General features: G+C 38.3%; 1 protein-coding gene across 1 annotated transcript in view; it reads left to right on the plus strand.

The window, feature by feature from the left end:
- PI4KA (phosphatidylinositol 4-kinase, catalytic, alpha) overlaps window positions 1-17,191 on the plus strand; it is a 62,146-nt gene extending 44,955 nt beyond the window's left edge. The window contains exons 35-54 of the mRNA XM_009582012.1: window positions 1-102; window positions 183-302; window positions 963-1,042; window positions 1,189-1,382; window positions 2,121-2,211; window positions 2,975-3,142; window positions 3,703-3,756; window positions 5,011-5,131; window positions 5,435-5,564; window positions 7,754-7,824; window positions 8,711-8,783; window positions 8,903-8,973; window positions 9,573-9,682; window positions 10,296-10,400; window positions 10,866-10,991; window positions 11,316-11,436; window positions 12,106-12,265; window positions 13,515-13,604; window positions 14,486-14,569; window positions 16,483-17,191. The exon at window positions 1-102 is cut by the window's left edge and continues 53 nt beyond it. Of these exons, the coding sequence (XP_009580307.1) occupies window positions 1-102; window positions 183-302; window positions 963-1,042; window positions 1,189-1,382; window positions 2,121-2,211; window positions 2,975-3,142; window positions 3,703-3,756; window positions 5,011-5,131; window positions 5,435-5,564; window positions 7,754-7,824; window positions 8,711-8,783; window positions 8,903-8,973; window positions 9,573-9,682; window positions 10,296-10,400; window positions 10,866-10,991; window positions 11,316-11,436; window positions 12,106-12,265; window positions 13,515-13,604; window positions 14,486-14,569; window positions 16,483-16,534 (2,123 nt within the window). The 3' untranslated portion in view covers window positions 16,535-17,191. The remainder of the gene's footprint in view (window positions 103-182; window positions 303-962; window positions 1,043-1,188; window positions 1,383-2,120; window positions 2,212-2,974; window positions 3,143-3,702; window positions 3,757-5,010; window positions 5,132-5,434; window positions 5,565-7,753; window positions 7,825-8,710; window positions 8,784-8,902; window positions 8,974-9,572; window positions 9,683-10,295; window positions 10,401-10,865; window positions 10,992-11,315; window positions 11,437-12,105; window positions 12,266-13,514; window positions 13,605-14,485; window positions 14,570-16,482) is intronic.
- Window positions 17,192-17,592: the final 401 nt, after the last annotated feature.

Here is a 17,592-nt window from a genome sequence, read left to right on the forward strand (position 1 = left end):
GGAAAAAGAGGCTTCGTGAGGATATCAGCATATTGATCAAGTTTTGGACAGCGATGTTCTCAGACAAGAAATATCTGACAGCCAGCCAACTCGTGCCGCCTGGTGAGTTCCTTTATGTGGCATTTCAGAAGCCTGTTGTTTCTTTGATTGGATTCTACATCAGATCTGTGCTCTTTCATTAGATAATCAAGACACCAGGAGCAACCTGGATATCAATGTTGGATCTCGGCAACAGGCTACACAAGGATGGATAAATACTTACCCTTTGTCCAGTGGCATGTCAACCATATCTAAAAAATCAGGTATCTTTTCTACTGAAACCAGCTCATTGCAGCCAACTTTACAGCATATTTTATATGGAGATGTTGCATATAAAATGCATGTCAGTATTTACCTTTAATATTGGGCTCTTGTTCTTCTGGCAGGGTATTTAATTACCGGTGCCAAACTTTGGAGAGGGGACAGAAAAAGACTCGCTGGTAGCAAGCAGCAAAGTTTTGAAATTACCTGTTTTGTTTGATAGAATTTTCAATTCTGTAGTGCAGAAGAAATAAGACTGGAGGTCGAGATGTATTGAAATCCTGTAAGGAAATTGCTTTGTTTGTGCAAACATGCCCCTAGTGCTTTTTGTGGGCAGCAGAGTGATATTAGATTGTGGGCTGTGTTTTTGTACAGTTGTAAACTATGTGCTCTTTCTTTTTAGTAGGCTGTTGTGTTTCTAAAGTGAATGCAACACTGGCTAAATTGGTATCTCTAGCCTGTTGTACTCCATATATTCAGAGAACAACTGTACGACGAGTAGCTGCAGTGCTGACTTTCTGAAGTCACTCTGATCTAAATTTACAAGTGTCCCATGGTTATTCAGTTCTTATGTGTTAATGTTGCCTGGTGTGGACAGTTTGAAAGCAGCATTTAACATACTGAACAAAAGCCCATGTAAACTTTTTTATCCTTTTCTCAAGGAATGTCTAAGAAGACTAACAGAGGTACGCAGCTACACAAGTACTACATGAAGCGAAGAACATTACTGCTTTCATTGCTGGTGGGTCATCAGAAGAATGGGGAAACTGCATGAACTTCTAAGACCCTGTTGTTGTTGCAGGATACATAAACTAAAGTATGAAATTGGGAGTGTTTTTTCTTCTTCCAGAAGACACTTTTTTTTTTTTTTCCCCCTGTTTCCCTCAGGCTACTGAGATTGAACGCTTAATCACATGGTACAATCCACTGTCTTCCCCTGAGCTAGAGTTGGATCAAACTGGAGAGAGCAGTGTAGCAAACTGGAGGTCTAAGTATATCAGTCTTAGTGAGAAGCAGTGGAAGGATAATGTAAATCTGGCTTGGAGCATTTCTCCTCATCTTGCTGTACAGCTGCCTACCAGGTGAGACATTTCAGAAGAAAGACCCGATGTAATTCCTCCTGCCTTAGAAGTTGAGTGAGTACTTACACTGTAACTACTGATGGCACTTGCTCCTGTTTACAGCCCGCTTGCATACTTTCACAGCTGGTTGAGACCTTTGAAATGAAAAGAACTGGATTACTTAATATACTCGTTTGGCTCAGGCTCTAGTGGAGTCCAGCTTCCTTTCCTGCCACCCATTCTTCGCTAACACTTAGTGTTTTGTTCAGAAGAAATTATGTTTGCTTTTCAATAGCATTTAACCCATTAGTAGGCATAGCTTTTAAACAGTGCTAAAAGTATCGTTGAATGAAGTGTTCTAGCTATATATTGGCTTGCACTTTATAAGTATTATAGGAGAATTAGCATAGTTGGCTCCAGAAAGAAAAGGAAATTCTTTCCCCCTTACAACAGTGATAGTTTTTGCCAAGTAGAGTTCTGCACACTGGTTTCTGTAGAATCCCAGACAGTATATTTCAGCCAAGAATCCAATAGCGGGCTAAAATACTAGTGGTTTATACAAAAGCATTGGATGAGGACCAGTTGTTCCTGAATCCTCTTTTGACACCATATTCGTCCCTCAGTGTGCATTATTTCATAGTTGGACTATTTGTTTATTAAGCATATACTTTTCTGCCTTTTGCTGTCCTCATCTTCACATAAATAGAAGAGGCTGTCAAAATTTTCTAACAATGTTATTGTATTCCTGGTTATACTTAGATTTAAGAACACTGAAGCTATTGGAACGGAAGTGACCCGTCTGGTTCGGTTGGACCCAGGAGCTGTTAGTGATGTTCCTGAAGCAATAAAGGTACTTGTGAATATTTATACTGTTACAGGGCCCCAGTATATATTGGAAAATACAGTCTTTGTTTAACGCAGTCTATGTTCTAGTGCTAACCATAGCTCTGTAGGAGAGAATGACAGAACAGCTGTGGAAATAGGGTGCTGAGGCAAGAATCAGAGTAGTAAGAGTAGGTGGCTAGTTAGCTAATGGTACATCTTGCTCCTGCATATATTCTCACCATACACAAAATGTCTCAAAATTCATCACTTGCAGTACAGCCACCGTTTCAGACCACTGGACTGAGTCATGGTGAGTGCTGCCGCTGAAATTATTTCAAGCGTAACCCGTTCTGTGTATCAAGAGGCCAAGCCTCTTGAAATGGAGGAGACTCCTCATGCTGATCTGCAGTGAGGGATGGTCTTGTCAGAGCTGCATTCTGTACGTCGCCTGTAAAATAGATGACAGGAAAACCGAACCTTCTTTGACTCTTATAAAAGGGCTCATCCTTTCTTCTTTCTCCCTATGTTAGAACTCCCGTATTGTGCTTTTGGGAACTTGAGTTCACTAACTTCATCTGGTGATCTGGGAGGTGAGGCGATTCCAATAGTTAGGTTTCCATGGAAAAAAAATGCTTTAGATAAAATACCTGTGGTTTTGTAAAATGATATCTACCATGTTTCACTTCCCCTGCTATATGAAGCTAGATTATAGCATTACTGTCTGATGTGTATTACGCAGACATTGTTGAGCTGTAAACTCCTCTAACGTGTCTGACCTGCTTTTTCAGTATCTGGTTACCTGGCATACAATTGATGCTGATGCACCTGAGCTCAGCCATGTTCTGTGCTGGGCACCAACAGATCCACCAACTGGCCTTTCCTATTTTTCAAGCATGTATCCACCTCATCCTCTAACAGCTCAGTATGGGGTTAAAGTCCTGCGATCTTTTCCTCCGGTAAGATGAGTTCCAAGAGAGCCTTAACACTCCAGGTAAAGTTATGGCCTTAGTCATTGTGGCCACAGGCTTCATTTTAATACCACGGAGAGAGCTGTATGCTAAATGGGCACACCATATTGCAAAATGTGAATAGACTGGAATGAAAAGTTAAAGTTGATTGTCCCACATAATACTGGCTCATGTACTTGCAACTTTTTTGTCGTAAATCACACCAAGCTGAATTCTTCAGACTGCTCTTCTCAAATTGTTTCTTTCGAATCTTCTCTCAGTGGAAAGGCGTTTCATCTAAAGCAGCAGAAGGCTGGATTTTTAACACTTGTCAGACTTGTATTAGGACTGTAAAATACATGATTATTAATGATATTTTTGAAGGGAGTAACTGGACAGAAAAATAATTTGATTTGAGGAGGTGGCATATGTATAGTTTAAAATAAAGAGGCAGTGGTATTTTGTTCGTCACCTGACTGAAGAGAGCTTTTCTCTGTGCATGTGACCTGTCTTCCCTTCCGACTACTAAAACAATAGCAATAAAAGCCCTGCCATCTTTTCTCTTTCAGGATGCCATTTTATTCTACATTCCACAGATTGTGCAGGCACTTCGGTATGACAAGGTGAGGATATCAAACAGCTGCATGTGAACAAAACAGATTTTTAAAGCAGCTTTTAGACTTAAAACTGCAAATCAGACAAAATTTAAGCTTAAACTAATGCTGCTCATTATTGTCCTATATCTAATACATAGAAGAAAAATTGTTGTCTCTAGAGGCTGGCTTGCTTTGGATACACCTCTTTTATGAATAGGTAAACTTGAGAAACCAGAGACTATGTAGCTCATCTGTCAGGAAAGAGATTTTGTTATGGGAAACCCCAGATGAGGACTCTGTCTCAATAAAGCTTTTGAAGGTCTGCATGAGGCAATCAGTAATGAAATTAAATCACTATCCTTAATCATCTTGCTGTGGAGTTAACCAGAGAAGACTTCTAGGGGGTGTCTTGTGCTCCGTCATGTGTATGAAATCGGATCTTAGCTTCATCTTGCAGAAGCCAGAAGTAAAGCTTGATGACCAAGTTCAGAGTTCATTAATGTGAGATCGTTGTAATCTGCCCATAAGGTGTGTGAACTCTGGTCAGTGCACTATTTTCAGGTGAAGACATCCCCAGCCAGTAGTGTAGGTGACTATATATAGTTATTCTTTGAGAACTTTGCATAGATAAGTATCCTCTGCAATGCAGAGCATGAACATCAGACATCTTGTCTGTTAACATCAGTCAAAAATAGAAATATGTACAGGCTACAGAAGTAGCTGCAAGTAGAGGAAAGGGAATGCAACTTCTGTAATGAGTAGGATTCCCTTGCACACTTCAACTGCTTTTGTAAGTTTGTTCTTATTTTCTAGAATTTCTGTGGAACTGTGCCAGCCCATGCAGTTCTTGCCACCAAAATGTGCAGTCCATATGACACTGTCTAGATTTCTGGTATTACAGGAACATTTAGTGATGCCAAGCAAGACCAATGTCTCTGTTGCACTGTGCCTTGTACACATAGTAGGAGGTGCCCTAAGCTCAAAGAGATTTGAAATCCAAATAGAACAGATAGAAAATGGCACAGAGATGGAAAGAAGGTTGGTTAGAATAACAGAATAGGTCAGTAATAAAGCTGAAAACAGTTTAGGTCAATTCACTACCTGTTAAAATACACTGTCATTCTTCAAAGGTCTTTTTAGCAACATGAATGAGAGTGCAGAGGTGGTCTTTCCATCCATTAAATATTTTTGAGTTTGAAGAATAGCTGTTAGAAGCAGTAATATCAAGTCTGCTAGAGTTGTAATGATCTTTGATCCTTACTGGACTGGATATGGTTGCAGATGGGTTACGTTAGAGAATACATCCTGTGGGCAGCTGCCAAATCACAGCTCTTGGCTCACCAATTCATCTGGAACATGAAAACTAATATCTACCTGGATGAAGAAGGACACCAAAAAGATCGTGAGTGCTTTAAAATACAATCTATCTTGATTCCTTTCCTTGTCTCAGTTCAGGCTAAATCTCCTTCCTGCTTCTCTCTTGGCAGGAGGAATCCTTTTAGCTAGGAACTTGTCTTTCCGTTATAGAGGTAGGGCCTGTTCTGTAGAAGTGTTCTACCTGATTGAATGCATCAGAAAAGATGCGGCAATGTTTTCATCAGTACCTTTTTTTGAATACTATCTGAAGGTGGCTATTTCCATCACGCATATTATTTAGCTTTCTGAAATAAGCTTCTGACACAAATGCTTCCTTTTTGACATGCAGCTGACATTGGGGAACTTCTGGAGCAGCTAGTAGAGGAGATAACTGGTTCATTATCTGGCCCAGCCAAGGAGTTCTACCAACGGGAATTTGATTTCTTTAATAAAATCACCAATGTTTCAGCCATTATCAAGTAAGTATTGTACTTCAGTACTTCAGTACTTAAGTTTTTCCAAACAAGTACTTAATTATTGTATTACTCTTTTGGGGCTCACTGTTCTGTTAATTACCAGTGTCCTGATTAAGAGGCTAAGTTGCTTTTAGGGGTGTTGGCATAGTGTTTTCAGGAAAAAAGAATTAATTGCTTATAAGAAAAGGATTTTTTTCTTAAATGTAACTTCAGAGTTGTAGTAGGATGCAAAGGCTTGTTTTAGTTTGACTTTTAGGGATGATTCATATCTACCCTGATCTCAGTGCTTGTGCTTTGAGCTAGTAGTCCATCTGAAACAGCTATAACTTTTTACTTTGGAAGCAGATTATTCTAAGCTTGAACTTCAGTTTTTAATCTGATTTTATCAAATACATTGTGGTTGGTAATAGTGGAATGAGTTTCCATAGAAAAATGCACGGGTTGGGGAATGGGATTGGTAAAGCAATTGGTACTTTTGTCCTAGTTGAAATCCCATCAGTCTAGTTATCACCTGCATCATTAATTTGGCTTTTTGGATATGCTGCCAATGTTCTTCTGAACAGTAAGCAGAGCTTGCTTCAGGCAGGAAAAACAGCACTTCTCTGTTTAGGTTTACCAGATTGACTGTCATTTTTTTTTGCATATTATAACTTGTTATCAACATTTTATTTGAAGTTTAAAAAAACCAAACAAAACAAAACAAAAAAACACCACAAAATCCAAAAACCTCAAGCATAGGTAAATGGTTTACCTTCTGCTAAAATGCCATGAAATTGTCTTTTCCTCTTCTCAAAGAGATTTCATTGTGCAGTATAATACAAAGACGATTGTTCTTTTTGCATATGTAAGTCTTTTTCCTTCATTCCTAAATTGTGGTTATGGAGAAAGACTTGGTGTCATAAACATTGGATTGTTGATCTCTTAAAACTGCTCAGAGAGAGATTCTCACTGTTGACTGTAAAGACTGCAGTAAGATATGTAATTTAACTTTTATAAAGCTTGCCAGTGGATGGCAGCAGTTCAGCACACAAGCTCTAAGTCTGTAAGTGTGGTTTCGTTGCATATTTGTAAAACATTCCCTGGTGTGTGAAAGTATTTGAAAGTCATATAAAATGTATTCCCTGGAACATACCTCCTTTATAATGAATTTTGTAAACCACCAGTATAAGGGCATCAGGCTAAAGGACACTTACATCACAGAAGCAATCAGATATTAGGTGCCTTCTATGTGCATGTTAAGATGTTTTCACCCAGTAGGATGAGTTAAAAGCGGGGGTTATGATCTGAATATCTTGATATTTAGAATGAAATTGATCCACTGTTTGTTAGTATGAATTCATAATTAAGCAACTGATAATAATTGTGCTTTGCAAGCATTGCATTTTGCACCCGAGCCTTAAAATGAATCTGTTTTTTGTGCATCTCCAATGTAAAGACAACATAGAGGAGATGCTCTTTGCTTTGTAGATGGCATAAATGAATAAATGTATCATCTGTGATGATTTCATTATCTTAAGTGTTATGTTGCTGCTTCAGTAATCTCCTGTACTGCTTAAAACTAGACCATAGGTAATATCTTTCAGTTGCATGATGCTACACTAGGTGAGCATGCAATTGCGTGACTGACTTCAATAGATGGTTAACACAAATGCCTGTGCAAATTGGGTAATTGTACGTACTAATCGTTAACCATGTCACCAATTATCCAGTTGACATCTGCAGTCATGCTAAGTATGTGAACAAATTAGGCGTGTAATTGCATAGGCATTTTGCTGGCTTGTCCTTTTCCAGTTAGCAATGTTCTTACTCTAGAATAAGTTCCACAAGGGAAAATTATATTGATATAACTGTAGCGGTGCTTACAAAGGTATAATTATGCTCAAATTTCTGTATAAGGAAGAGCCTTTATATATTTCATTCACATTTCTTATGCTGTTTGGGTTTGTCAACAACCTGTATGTCAAATCAATGTTAAATCTACAAAGCAAAGACTATACCCTTCATTAAGATAGAAAGTGTTCTGGTTAGGTATTGAGCCTGTAAGTTTTCTAGAAGTGGTGCAGTAAGAGATCTTTGTCGTTACAGGAAGAAACATTTTTAGTGAAGTTTGTATAAATCTGAAACAAATTTGAGACTAGTACATAGAATAATGTATAGTATGCAGATAAATAAAATATCATTCATCTTTCTAGGCCATTCCCTAAAGGAGATGAAAGAAAAAAAGCTTGTTTGAGTGCTCTATCTGAGGTGAAAGTGCAGCCTGGTAAGAAGTGATTTAATTGTATAATATAATGGGCTTTTTGCATTCAACATGAGTACTGTATTTTCTGCAAAAAAATCTTGAAATCTCTGCAAGTGGCAGCTCTCAGTTTTGGTGCTGACAGTTTTGGCTGTTCTTCTGTTACAGTTGGTTTGTTTTTCTCTTGAAACAATTCAAATATTTTTACCCACCTGATAATTTCTATATGGTGCATCAAAAATTGCCCAAGAGCAAGTTAGGTAATGCACATCATGGATAAAAGTAGAAATGTATGTCTGAAGAAGAAAGATAAATAAGCTCTTTTTCTCTGAACCACCTTCTTTTTTAAAAAGATGAGGCGCTTTTGAGAAGTTATGTTATCTCAAGAATGAAGTATGTCCAGTTCCTTTCATTCTCCTTTTTCTTCCATCAGGCATTCCCTTGAACCATCATTGTCTGAAGGTCCTTAGAAATCTTTAACATACGTTTTCCCAATTTGAATCTTCTCTTTAAAATGGAGTTTGATGAAAGCTTTTCCTGATATCTGTCTAACACGTCTCAATTCTCCTACCATGTGTTGATTGATAAGGGCCTTCCCTAGTGCACTGGGACATACTGCCACATCTTATTAGGGACTATTGTAAGAGAAGTCCTGTCTGTACATTTCTGTGGTACAGATTCTGCAGTATTAGTTCAAAACTGTACTCTGTTAGTTTCTGGCAGTCACTCACTATGCAAAGGATACTGCATCCTCCATGGCTCACAGACTGTAATCTCCATTTTATCTCTAACGTTTTATTTAATTCAAAACTATGTACTGAAGTTATAGATACTAACATCAGTTATTCTCCAGCTTGCATTGTCACACTAGCCAATGGATTTGTTCTCAGCTGTCTGCTCCATTTTGCAGGCTGTTACTTGCCCAGCAATCCAGAAGCTATTGTTCTGGACATTGATTACAAATCAGGAACTCCCATGCAGAGGTACCATGATCTTGTTATATTCTCCCATTAAGTTAATTCATGATATATAGGTATTTTTCTAGAAATTCTTGTTTGGCTAACTTGCACTCATCATCATCTTTGTTTTTGTTACAATCTAGTGCTGCAAAAGCGCCCTACCTGGCCAAATTTAAAGTGAAACGATGTGGAGTTAGTGAGCTTGAAAAAGAAGGTTAGTAACTGCATCTTGATCATTGACACTCCTAATTAAGAGTCAGCAATTCCTTTAAAATCACATGCTTTTAGTGACCTGTACTGCTGCAGTAAAATTATTTCCATGTTGAACTTTATCTACAATGGTTCGACTCAGAAATGAAACTGGATCAAAGGGAGAGAGAAAAAGATTCTGAAAACTTAAATCCATTTTTTGCCTTTTTTTTTTTTTTTTTTTTAAGTCCCAGGAAGCAAGCCACATAGGTATCTTGAAGAAATGTTAACAGTTACTTAAGACTAACACATAAATTGATTGCCTTTCCCTGGTTTTTAGACTGTAGCAAACTCCAGATTTTGGCAGTTTTTTCTCATAATAAATTTTGTGGGATGCTCTAGCTGACTAGCCTAATGCAATTCAGGCATTTATCAGGTAAATCATGAACACTATTTTGATATGTTCCAGTTCCAGTAGACAAAGGGAACTGTCGTATGGCATTCACCTTGCAAGACAGAAATCCTGCAGTGAAACATTGTGTTTTTGAGTGCAGAGGGTTTGTCATGATAGAAAGTTACTAGTTAAAGTCCGTGTCTGGGTTTTGCTTTGCACTCTTCTTGCAGGTCTGCGTTGTCGTTCTGATTCCATAGATGAAAGTGCAGAAGAAGGGGTGGACAGTAAGAAAATCTGTTGGCAGGCAGCTATCTTCAAAGTGGGCGACGACTGCAGACAGGTACAAAGCTATCAGGCTTTGCAGTTATAGAAGACAGATTTGTAGGTGACAATATGTAAGAAGAAAATAATTTTAGTATAGAAATATTCTTCTTTGGAATTTTGAGAATCTCCATTAGTTATGGACTGAGGGAGAGAACTGTGTTGTACCACTAGAGAAATTCTGGTTTGGAAACAAAGGCCGTTCTTTCAAGACAGTTTACCGTGACTTAAAATTCTTTTTCAGAGTTTATTTTTTGATTGAACTATTGGAAACATAGCAGTATTTTCCAAGGGATACTTTGTACATTGAAGTTTGATTGGTTTTGATTAAGAGGGAATGGTAGCTATTATCCCTGGAGTTATTAGTAGCCCTCTTATCAGAGAGTGATGGAAAAGTTTGTTCTTCATAGGTCAGCAGTTAAATCTTCAGTGTTGCTTGCTACCCACTAAAACAGCATTTATCTTTTCCCTTTTTGATTTCCCCCAGAGCCACAGTGCATGCACAAGCACACATCTGCAGACCGGCTGGGGTAACTTAATGTTCACTTCAGAGTTCTTCAGAGCATTTTTGTAATCTAACTTATGATCCGTAACCCCTGTAATGCTTGTGCAATTTTTTTCTTGTATAACAGGACATGTTAGCTTTACAAATCATCGATCTCTTCAAGAACATATTTCAGCTGGTAGGCCTGGATCTCTTTGTGTTTCCATACAGAGTGGTGGCCACAGCTCCTGGGGTAAGTAGGCAATTAACTGTACTGCTGTAGAAAATAGTTCCTAATTAAAAAATACTTTCTTTTCCAGCATACATAAAAATTTCATACTGCAAGGAAATACTGCCCACATCACTTATGCCAAATATTTGGAGTACCAGCGACAAAAAGAGTCTTTCCTCTCCTGCTTCCTGCTTTTCTAAAGCTTTTGGCTCTGAAATTTTGCTGCCTGTGGTTATTCATGTTTGTTGTTTGATTTTTGGGACTACGTTGTGCAAGTCAGTGGAAAGTCACAGAGCTTGGCTTATGTTGCATGGAAATCCTAAAAAACTGGATATACTTTTTTTGTGAATAAACTAGGAATTCTGTATTCAGTGATCTATATGCTTCCCCACATTTCCCAGGGGACCTGTATGACTGCCAAGAGCCATGAACAAAATATATGTTGGGAACGTGCTTTACAGACGTGTTTCTCTTCTTCCCCTTCAGTGCGGTGTTATTGAATGCATTCCTGACTGCACATCCCGTGACCAGCTGGGCAGGCAGACAGACTTTGGGATGTATGATTACTTTACAAGGCAATATGGAGATGAGACTACCCTTGCATTCCAGAAGGTAAAATATCAGTTGGCAAGCACAGCAAAATCTCAATTGAGAAATATTCTAGCTATAAGAAATAATGACAAGTAATTGGATAATGACTACCATAATGCTGTATCTGGTTTCTGATGCTGATAATCCATTTTTAGCTATGAGTGAGTTACCTAAAGAAGTTATTGCAGCTGTAGATGTATGGAGAATATCATTGAACATTGCTTCAAACTAATCATGAATGGAAAAAAAGAAAAAAAACTTTGTTCAGCTCTATCTGCTCCTGGGATGGAGAGTTATTAAATTCTCTGTGTTCTTCTGATTTGTTTTAACTTCTTGTTTGTACAGGCTCGCTATAATTTCATCCGCAGTATGGCTGCATATAGTCTTCTCCTGTTTCTGCTCCAGATTAAAGACAGGCATAATGGCAACATCATGCTGGACAAAAAGGGACACATCATTCATATTGGTCAGTCATATCCACATTCGAATTTCAGTAGTTGCCTTTTCCTTCTGCTGTAAAGTATTGCTCATAGAAGACAGTAAACCATTTCCCTTTTGAGATCAATCTATACGCTGATTTCACAGTTTGTAAATATACATGGGATTTTTTTCATGCCTGTTCAGTATTGTATGTATTTCTGTGTTGGCTGCTTCTGTGTAAATTTAGCTTTGCAAAGTTTTACCGGCTTCAGGAAAGTATATACACACATATGTATGGATTATGCATGTGTATGTACTTATGCATTCATACGTACATATATGTGTGTGTATATATGTATAAATATATACATGTATCTTTGGGTTCCTTTCATTACTGTATGGGTATATATTAAATATGACAAGTAAATTTATATAATTGTGTGAGGCTGTAACCTCTGCTTTTCTGGAACTGCACAGATGTTTCAGCAAGGAGTTTATTTGATGTCATCATTCTTACGTCTAGTCTAATGTCACGGTGATGATTCTTTTGTTGGTGTTCTTACACTTCACGAAAGCTTTTTTCCAGTTGGAGTTGAAATGTTGGTAGAAAAAGTAGGTATTAATACGTGAAATCCACCTCTTCTTTCTTCTGTCAGCTTTGACAGCACATAATTAACCAACAAAGTTTATGAGGCAGCTTATCTTTTGTGCACAGATTTTGGATTCATGTTTGAAAGCTCACCTGGTGGAAATCTGGGCTGGGAGCCTGACATTAAGCTGACTGATGAGATGGTGATGATAATGGGAGGAAAAATGGAGGCAACTCCATTCAAATGGTTTATGGAGATGTGTGTCAGAGGCTATCTGGCAGTCAGGTAAGGTGTTCTTAACTGCTCAAAAGTGGAAGTGCTTACACGCCTGAAACCAGATGAGAAGATAAATAATAATAAACATTTGTCTGTAGGGGGTCTGGTGTCCTGATACATCCTGCAAACTTTGAAACAACTTAATAATCCTGCAATTTTACAGCCTAACTTTGGGGGGGGGAGGGTCTGTTCTTATGTTATATTTGAAAATTTTATATATTATATTCAATTTATAAATGTGATGTTACACTCATTTTCTCACATGATTTAGTATGGTGTTAAAACTTTGCAGTAAGAAACTATAGGAGAATCAAAATCTTTCTTGTTTTCCCAAATAGGACAATCACATTGTTCATCATTTCAGCTAGACTTAATTAGGTAGGAGATGTGAAAAACTGCTACAATTTTCTGATGTAAAACATGCAGGGGTTTTGGTAGCTCAGCTCTTCAGCTGTGATTGCCAGCCAGTCACCGTAAAGATTTGCAACTTTACCTTGCTCCATACCAAGCAAACAGGGTTTGCTTTAACGTACAGGACACTAATAAATCTATATGAAGAGGATGTTGCATGTCAGTAGGAGGAAGACAGTACAAGAGAATCCAGATAAAAGCTCATTCTATCACAAGTATAAAGTATTATTGATGTTATCTTACAGAATCAAAGTTTCTTCAGCTAGTAGCCTCAGAAGGGCCTGTCTTGGAGTCAAGATCAATTTGGTTCCTTGAGGGGGAGCAGTCTGGAGAAAGTTTTGTGTCAAGGCAAAAATATCACCTACGTAGTAGAGTAATAGCTTGGTAGGTAATAAATGTTCTGAGAGGGAGGAGGAGAAGAAGAAGAGGGGAAGCTGGGCTAATGTAGGAAAGAATTACATAGAGTAATTAGGAATTAGAAGATAATCTGTTACTATGGTATTGCTGGTTTCAGCCTTTTGTACTGTTTTGATGCACTGATTCACCTTTCCGATGCCGAAGAAATGTTGTTTACTAAAGCATTGCTTTGTATAATCCTCCTTGAGACTGTTCATCTTGCAGCATTCTCAGTATCTGGTAGTCCAACATAAAGGAGTGAAATTTAATTAAAGTGACAGATTGCAAGCAATGGTGTAGCTCCACCAGCGAATGTAAGAGGATTACATGTGTTGATTTAATTACAGAAAAAGGTGTGATCCAGCTTGTTGAACTCGTCAGCTTGCCTGCTTTACCTACTAAGGCTGCAGAAGTTTGAGTGCTGTAACGTTTTTGTCCTCTTTTTCTCTAGGCCTTATATGGATGCTGTCGTCTCACTGGTTACATTAATGTTGGACACAGGGCTGCCCTGTTTCCGAGGGCAGACAATCAAGCTGTTGAAGTAAGTCAGCAGATGTATGAACTGGAAAATGTTCGTGTGTTCTTCACAGAATGTATACTGCCATAACTTGTGCAGCGAGTACAGGTGTCATGCTACTCAAGTATCTTAAACGTCTTAACGTAAAAATGGTAACTTTTGTTTATAGAAAATCTCAGAAAGTAGGAATTCCAGAGGAATTCCTTTTCATAGAATTAAGTTCAAGCTGTTCAATGACTGTGCAAGTACATGGATTATCTTTAAGTTCGTAGGACTAGCAAAATAAGACTGTAAAGGAAAGACCTGCTTTAATTGAGAGGTAATGTGTTGCAGAGTCTGAATGCCCTCTGGAATGGTTTTGGCCTGTGAAGAACAGCATCTTCAAATTTGTTCTACAGATGCAATACTGAATGGGACTCTCTTGTAACATCCAACAGCTTAGGCAAATACAAATTCTAATGTGACACTTTAAACAGCCCTTCAGGCTTATGCCTCCAGAGTTAGCTCCCGAGTGAGCAGAGTTAGCTCAGCATTCCCTGCGTGTAACTTCCTACAATTTCCTAAAGATAAGCATAGATTCATGTAGTATGATGGCCTGGAGCTCAAGGGCACCACTAGGTACAAAGATATTTTAAAAGCAGCAGCTGAATAGAAAGAGGGATCTGCTGTTCCTAGAGTTATCACTAGACTGATGAGAATTTCACAGCCTCTCTCTCCACTATAAGACTAACGGCAAGTGCTTATCAAAACATTACATAATTCGTACAAGGTAGTCTCACAAGAAGTAGGTACTTGCAGCAAGTGAAATCAACACCTGGCTGAGCTTGTGCAAAGACACATTTGTATCATGCTCAAAGGAAATCTCACTGATTTTACTCTTGCTTTTTGTGATTTTCTGCTCATAGACACAGGTTCAGCCCCAACATGACTGAACGGGAGGCTGCAACTTTCATCATCAAGATCATCCAGAATTGTTTCCTCAGCAACAGGTTTGGCATCTATGCATGTCTTCTCCCTATGGCTAAAGGAAGGTCATCAAGCTTTGAGCAGAGCTAAAAAGTAGCATTTTATCAGTCAGATACTAAACATTTTTGAGTTGTTGATATTTAGATCATGCAGGATAGCAGCTTTGCTTCTGAACATGCTGCATATCTTCCCTTTTACGCTGAGAAGGCTTAAGCCCAGGCTGGTCAAATAGCAAGGCTGGCTAGTCTAAAGAATAGAAGATTTTCTGTCAGAGTGAATCTTTAGCCCAAAAGTTAAACATTTTGGTTCCTATGTTAGGGTACGGCCAACTGTACTATTAGGGTTATCTGTCTAGTTGTGATATCCCCTTTATATACGGTAGAGTCACCTCTATGAATAAAGGGATAAATAGTAAAGAATGGTATTGAATGGCAACAGGAATAGCATGCCTTCTGGTCAGAATGAAGAGAGATTGATGTTGAAGCTTGTTCCCTTTTATTTTGTAATAAGAGGGTTTCTTAAAAAACAATATGCATGGTCCATTGGTCTGAGTAAGAATGAAGCTGAAACAGGACTACAGTGACTTTTCAAAATCTTTTTAATAATTGCTTGTAGGCATTAAGTTGCCTGAATATCCTCCTGAAATTCAAAGCTACTATTCTGTGCAAAAGTGTATTTGACTCTTCTCTAGAAATGAGTTCTAATCTTTCTACTAATTTTTTCTTCATGACTTGATATTACATTAACATATTAATCATTTTCCTAGACCTTATGTTACTTATTGTATAATATTGGCTAGGGAAAATGCCTTAAGTAGAGAACACTGGCAACGCGGTTTTTGAATGTCTTTGTAGCTGGGCCACGTTTGTCATCTACTATTCAGTACGCTGAATGGAATAATCAGTTCTTAGCAATTTAAAAATCAACTTAATCACCAGCTAGCCAATCAACTGTAGGTTTTTTCCCTTCAAGTATACAAATAGTTTGGTATTGTGTGCAAAACTTTTGAAAGGGAATGACATGTAAAATGTAATTTTAATACATTTAATACTTTAAATACAATAAATTCAGTACTTAAACATCTTAAGTGCACGTTTTGTTATTATCCCAGATAATACAGACTTTGTGGGATATATTGGGAGTCAAACAATATACAAATTTTACAAACTCTTGTGTAGTTCCATATGGGGTCAGCTTGAGACCAGTAAGGCTTACTGGCTCAGATATAACCCTGCTAGAACTGAATTGGATTTTCTAGTGCCTGCTGGTGCATCTGCTCAGAATCTTAGATTAATATTGGGGGTTACGAAGGCAGTCACAGTGCTGTGTGACTGCCCAGAGCCAGCTTAGTTCTGACAAGCTTGAGCTTCTCTACCTGTGGCACGGTTAGTCTGTGACCTGAATAAGCTCTGCCTGTGGATAATTGAGTTATCTGTAACAAGGCTTAGATTTGCTTGTTCAGTCACTCATCAGAGATGCTGCTATTAATGCTGTTATTTCCCCTGCACTTTTATTTTCATTATTAGCATTCTCCTTAACTAAGATTACTTTTATTTCCACATAATCCTGATTCTGTGCAGCCCTGATGATCTTGCTTCGTTCATTATGCATTTCCTTCTCCTAAAATGAACTGCCAATGCAATGTGAGGTGCTTCTGGCTTATCCAAACACATGATCCAAACTGCTGTTGCCACACAGAGGAGCATGGAAATACTTTTTTTACCTAGTTTAAACAAGAGCAGGATGTTTTGTGCTGTTCGTAACAGTAACTGGGCCTTCACAATACCTTCAAAGCGTGTAGGGGTAGTTTTGATTAGCAGCTGATTTCCTTCACCCATGTTTTGTTTCTGTGTGATCTTGATGTTTATTTCTGTGACAATGGGTGCAGTGTTTTTTTAAACTTTTACTTACCTCTGGCTTTGCTTTTCTTCTCTAGGAGTAGGACATACGACATGATCCAGTACTACCAGAATGACATCCCATACTGAGAGACACTGGAGATTCACTGCCGAAGTGAAACATGCAACCCCGTGCCCTCACTCCAAACTTGTAATAAATACAAGATGCTCAATCACACCTCGCTATCTTCCATCTTTTCTGTATGTGTGTACATGTGGGTACATGTTTCCTGGACATTGCAACAATCAGTCTGATTCATTCCTTTCTCTTTACCAGGTTATATGTATTTCTGGTTTTCCCTGGATTTTTGGAGTTGGGCTGCAATCGCAATAAAAATTGTACTACGATTATGAATGTGTGAAAGAGGTCAAGCTTGTGGAGTTTGGTAATTTTTCATGCAATGCAAGGATTTTATAATACCTTTAAAAAGTAAAAAAAAACCTTTTCCTGCACAATCCCACAAAATGCCATGGAAAGGCAGGGTATGGATTTCTCTTTGGAAGCAGAAACGTTGACTTGCTCTAATTTTACTGTAGATAAAGCCTGATAATCATCCAAGGTGGTGATGTCTGTGTAGCTGTGTTTATACTTTGCACTGTACATGGTCCCTGCTGTGTGGTCAGTGTTTCATATGTACATGAAGAATGTATTTTTTCCTTTTGTGTGTTTTGAAAAAGAGACTCTACTGAAGATATATTTAATCTATAAAATGTAATAAAAGACCTTAGATTTGTGTCTGTTGCAAATCTTTTGCCATGCGCTGAGTTTTATTTTATACACTACATCATTCTGCACATTTGTGTACTGCTCATTATATTGTGACCTTTCTTTATACTGGAGAAATCAGATTTCTTCTTCAGCTTCTCATCCATCTTAAATGAGATTTTTTTACTCATAAAAGAAACGTTTTGTGCAAGACTCGCATACGGAGCTGAAACGTAGGACCAAGGTAAAGCTCCCCCTGTGCTGCTTACGAAGTAGCCTCACCCTGGGCTGGGACACAAGCCTTCTGGAAACGTCTTTCCATTTCTACAGACTTGTCATTCTAGAATGTGCTCTTGAAAATTTAGACAGTCCCATCTTCAGGGTTTTTTTTTCGCCAAATGTCCAGCCCGTGCCCGCTCTGGGAAGGGGCTGCCACGGGCTG

Source organism: Fulmarus glacialis, unplaced genomic scaffold (assembly GCF_000690835.1).
Source record: "Fulmarus glacialis isolate BGI_N327 unplaced genomic scaffold, ASM69083v1 scaffold16897, whole genome shotgun sequence".
In the NCBI taxonomy this organism is placed as follows: domain Eukaryota; kingdom Metazoa; phylum Chordata; class Aves; order Procellariiformes; family Procellariidae; genus Fulmarus; species Fulmarus glacialis.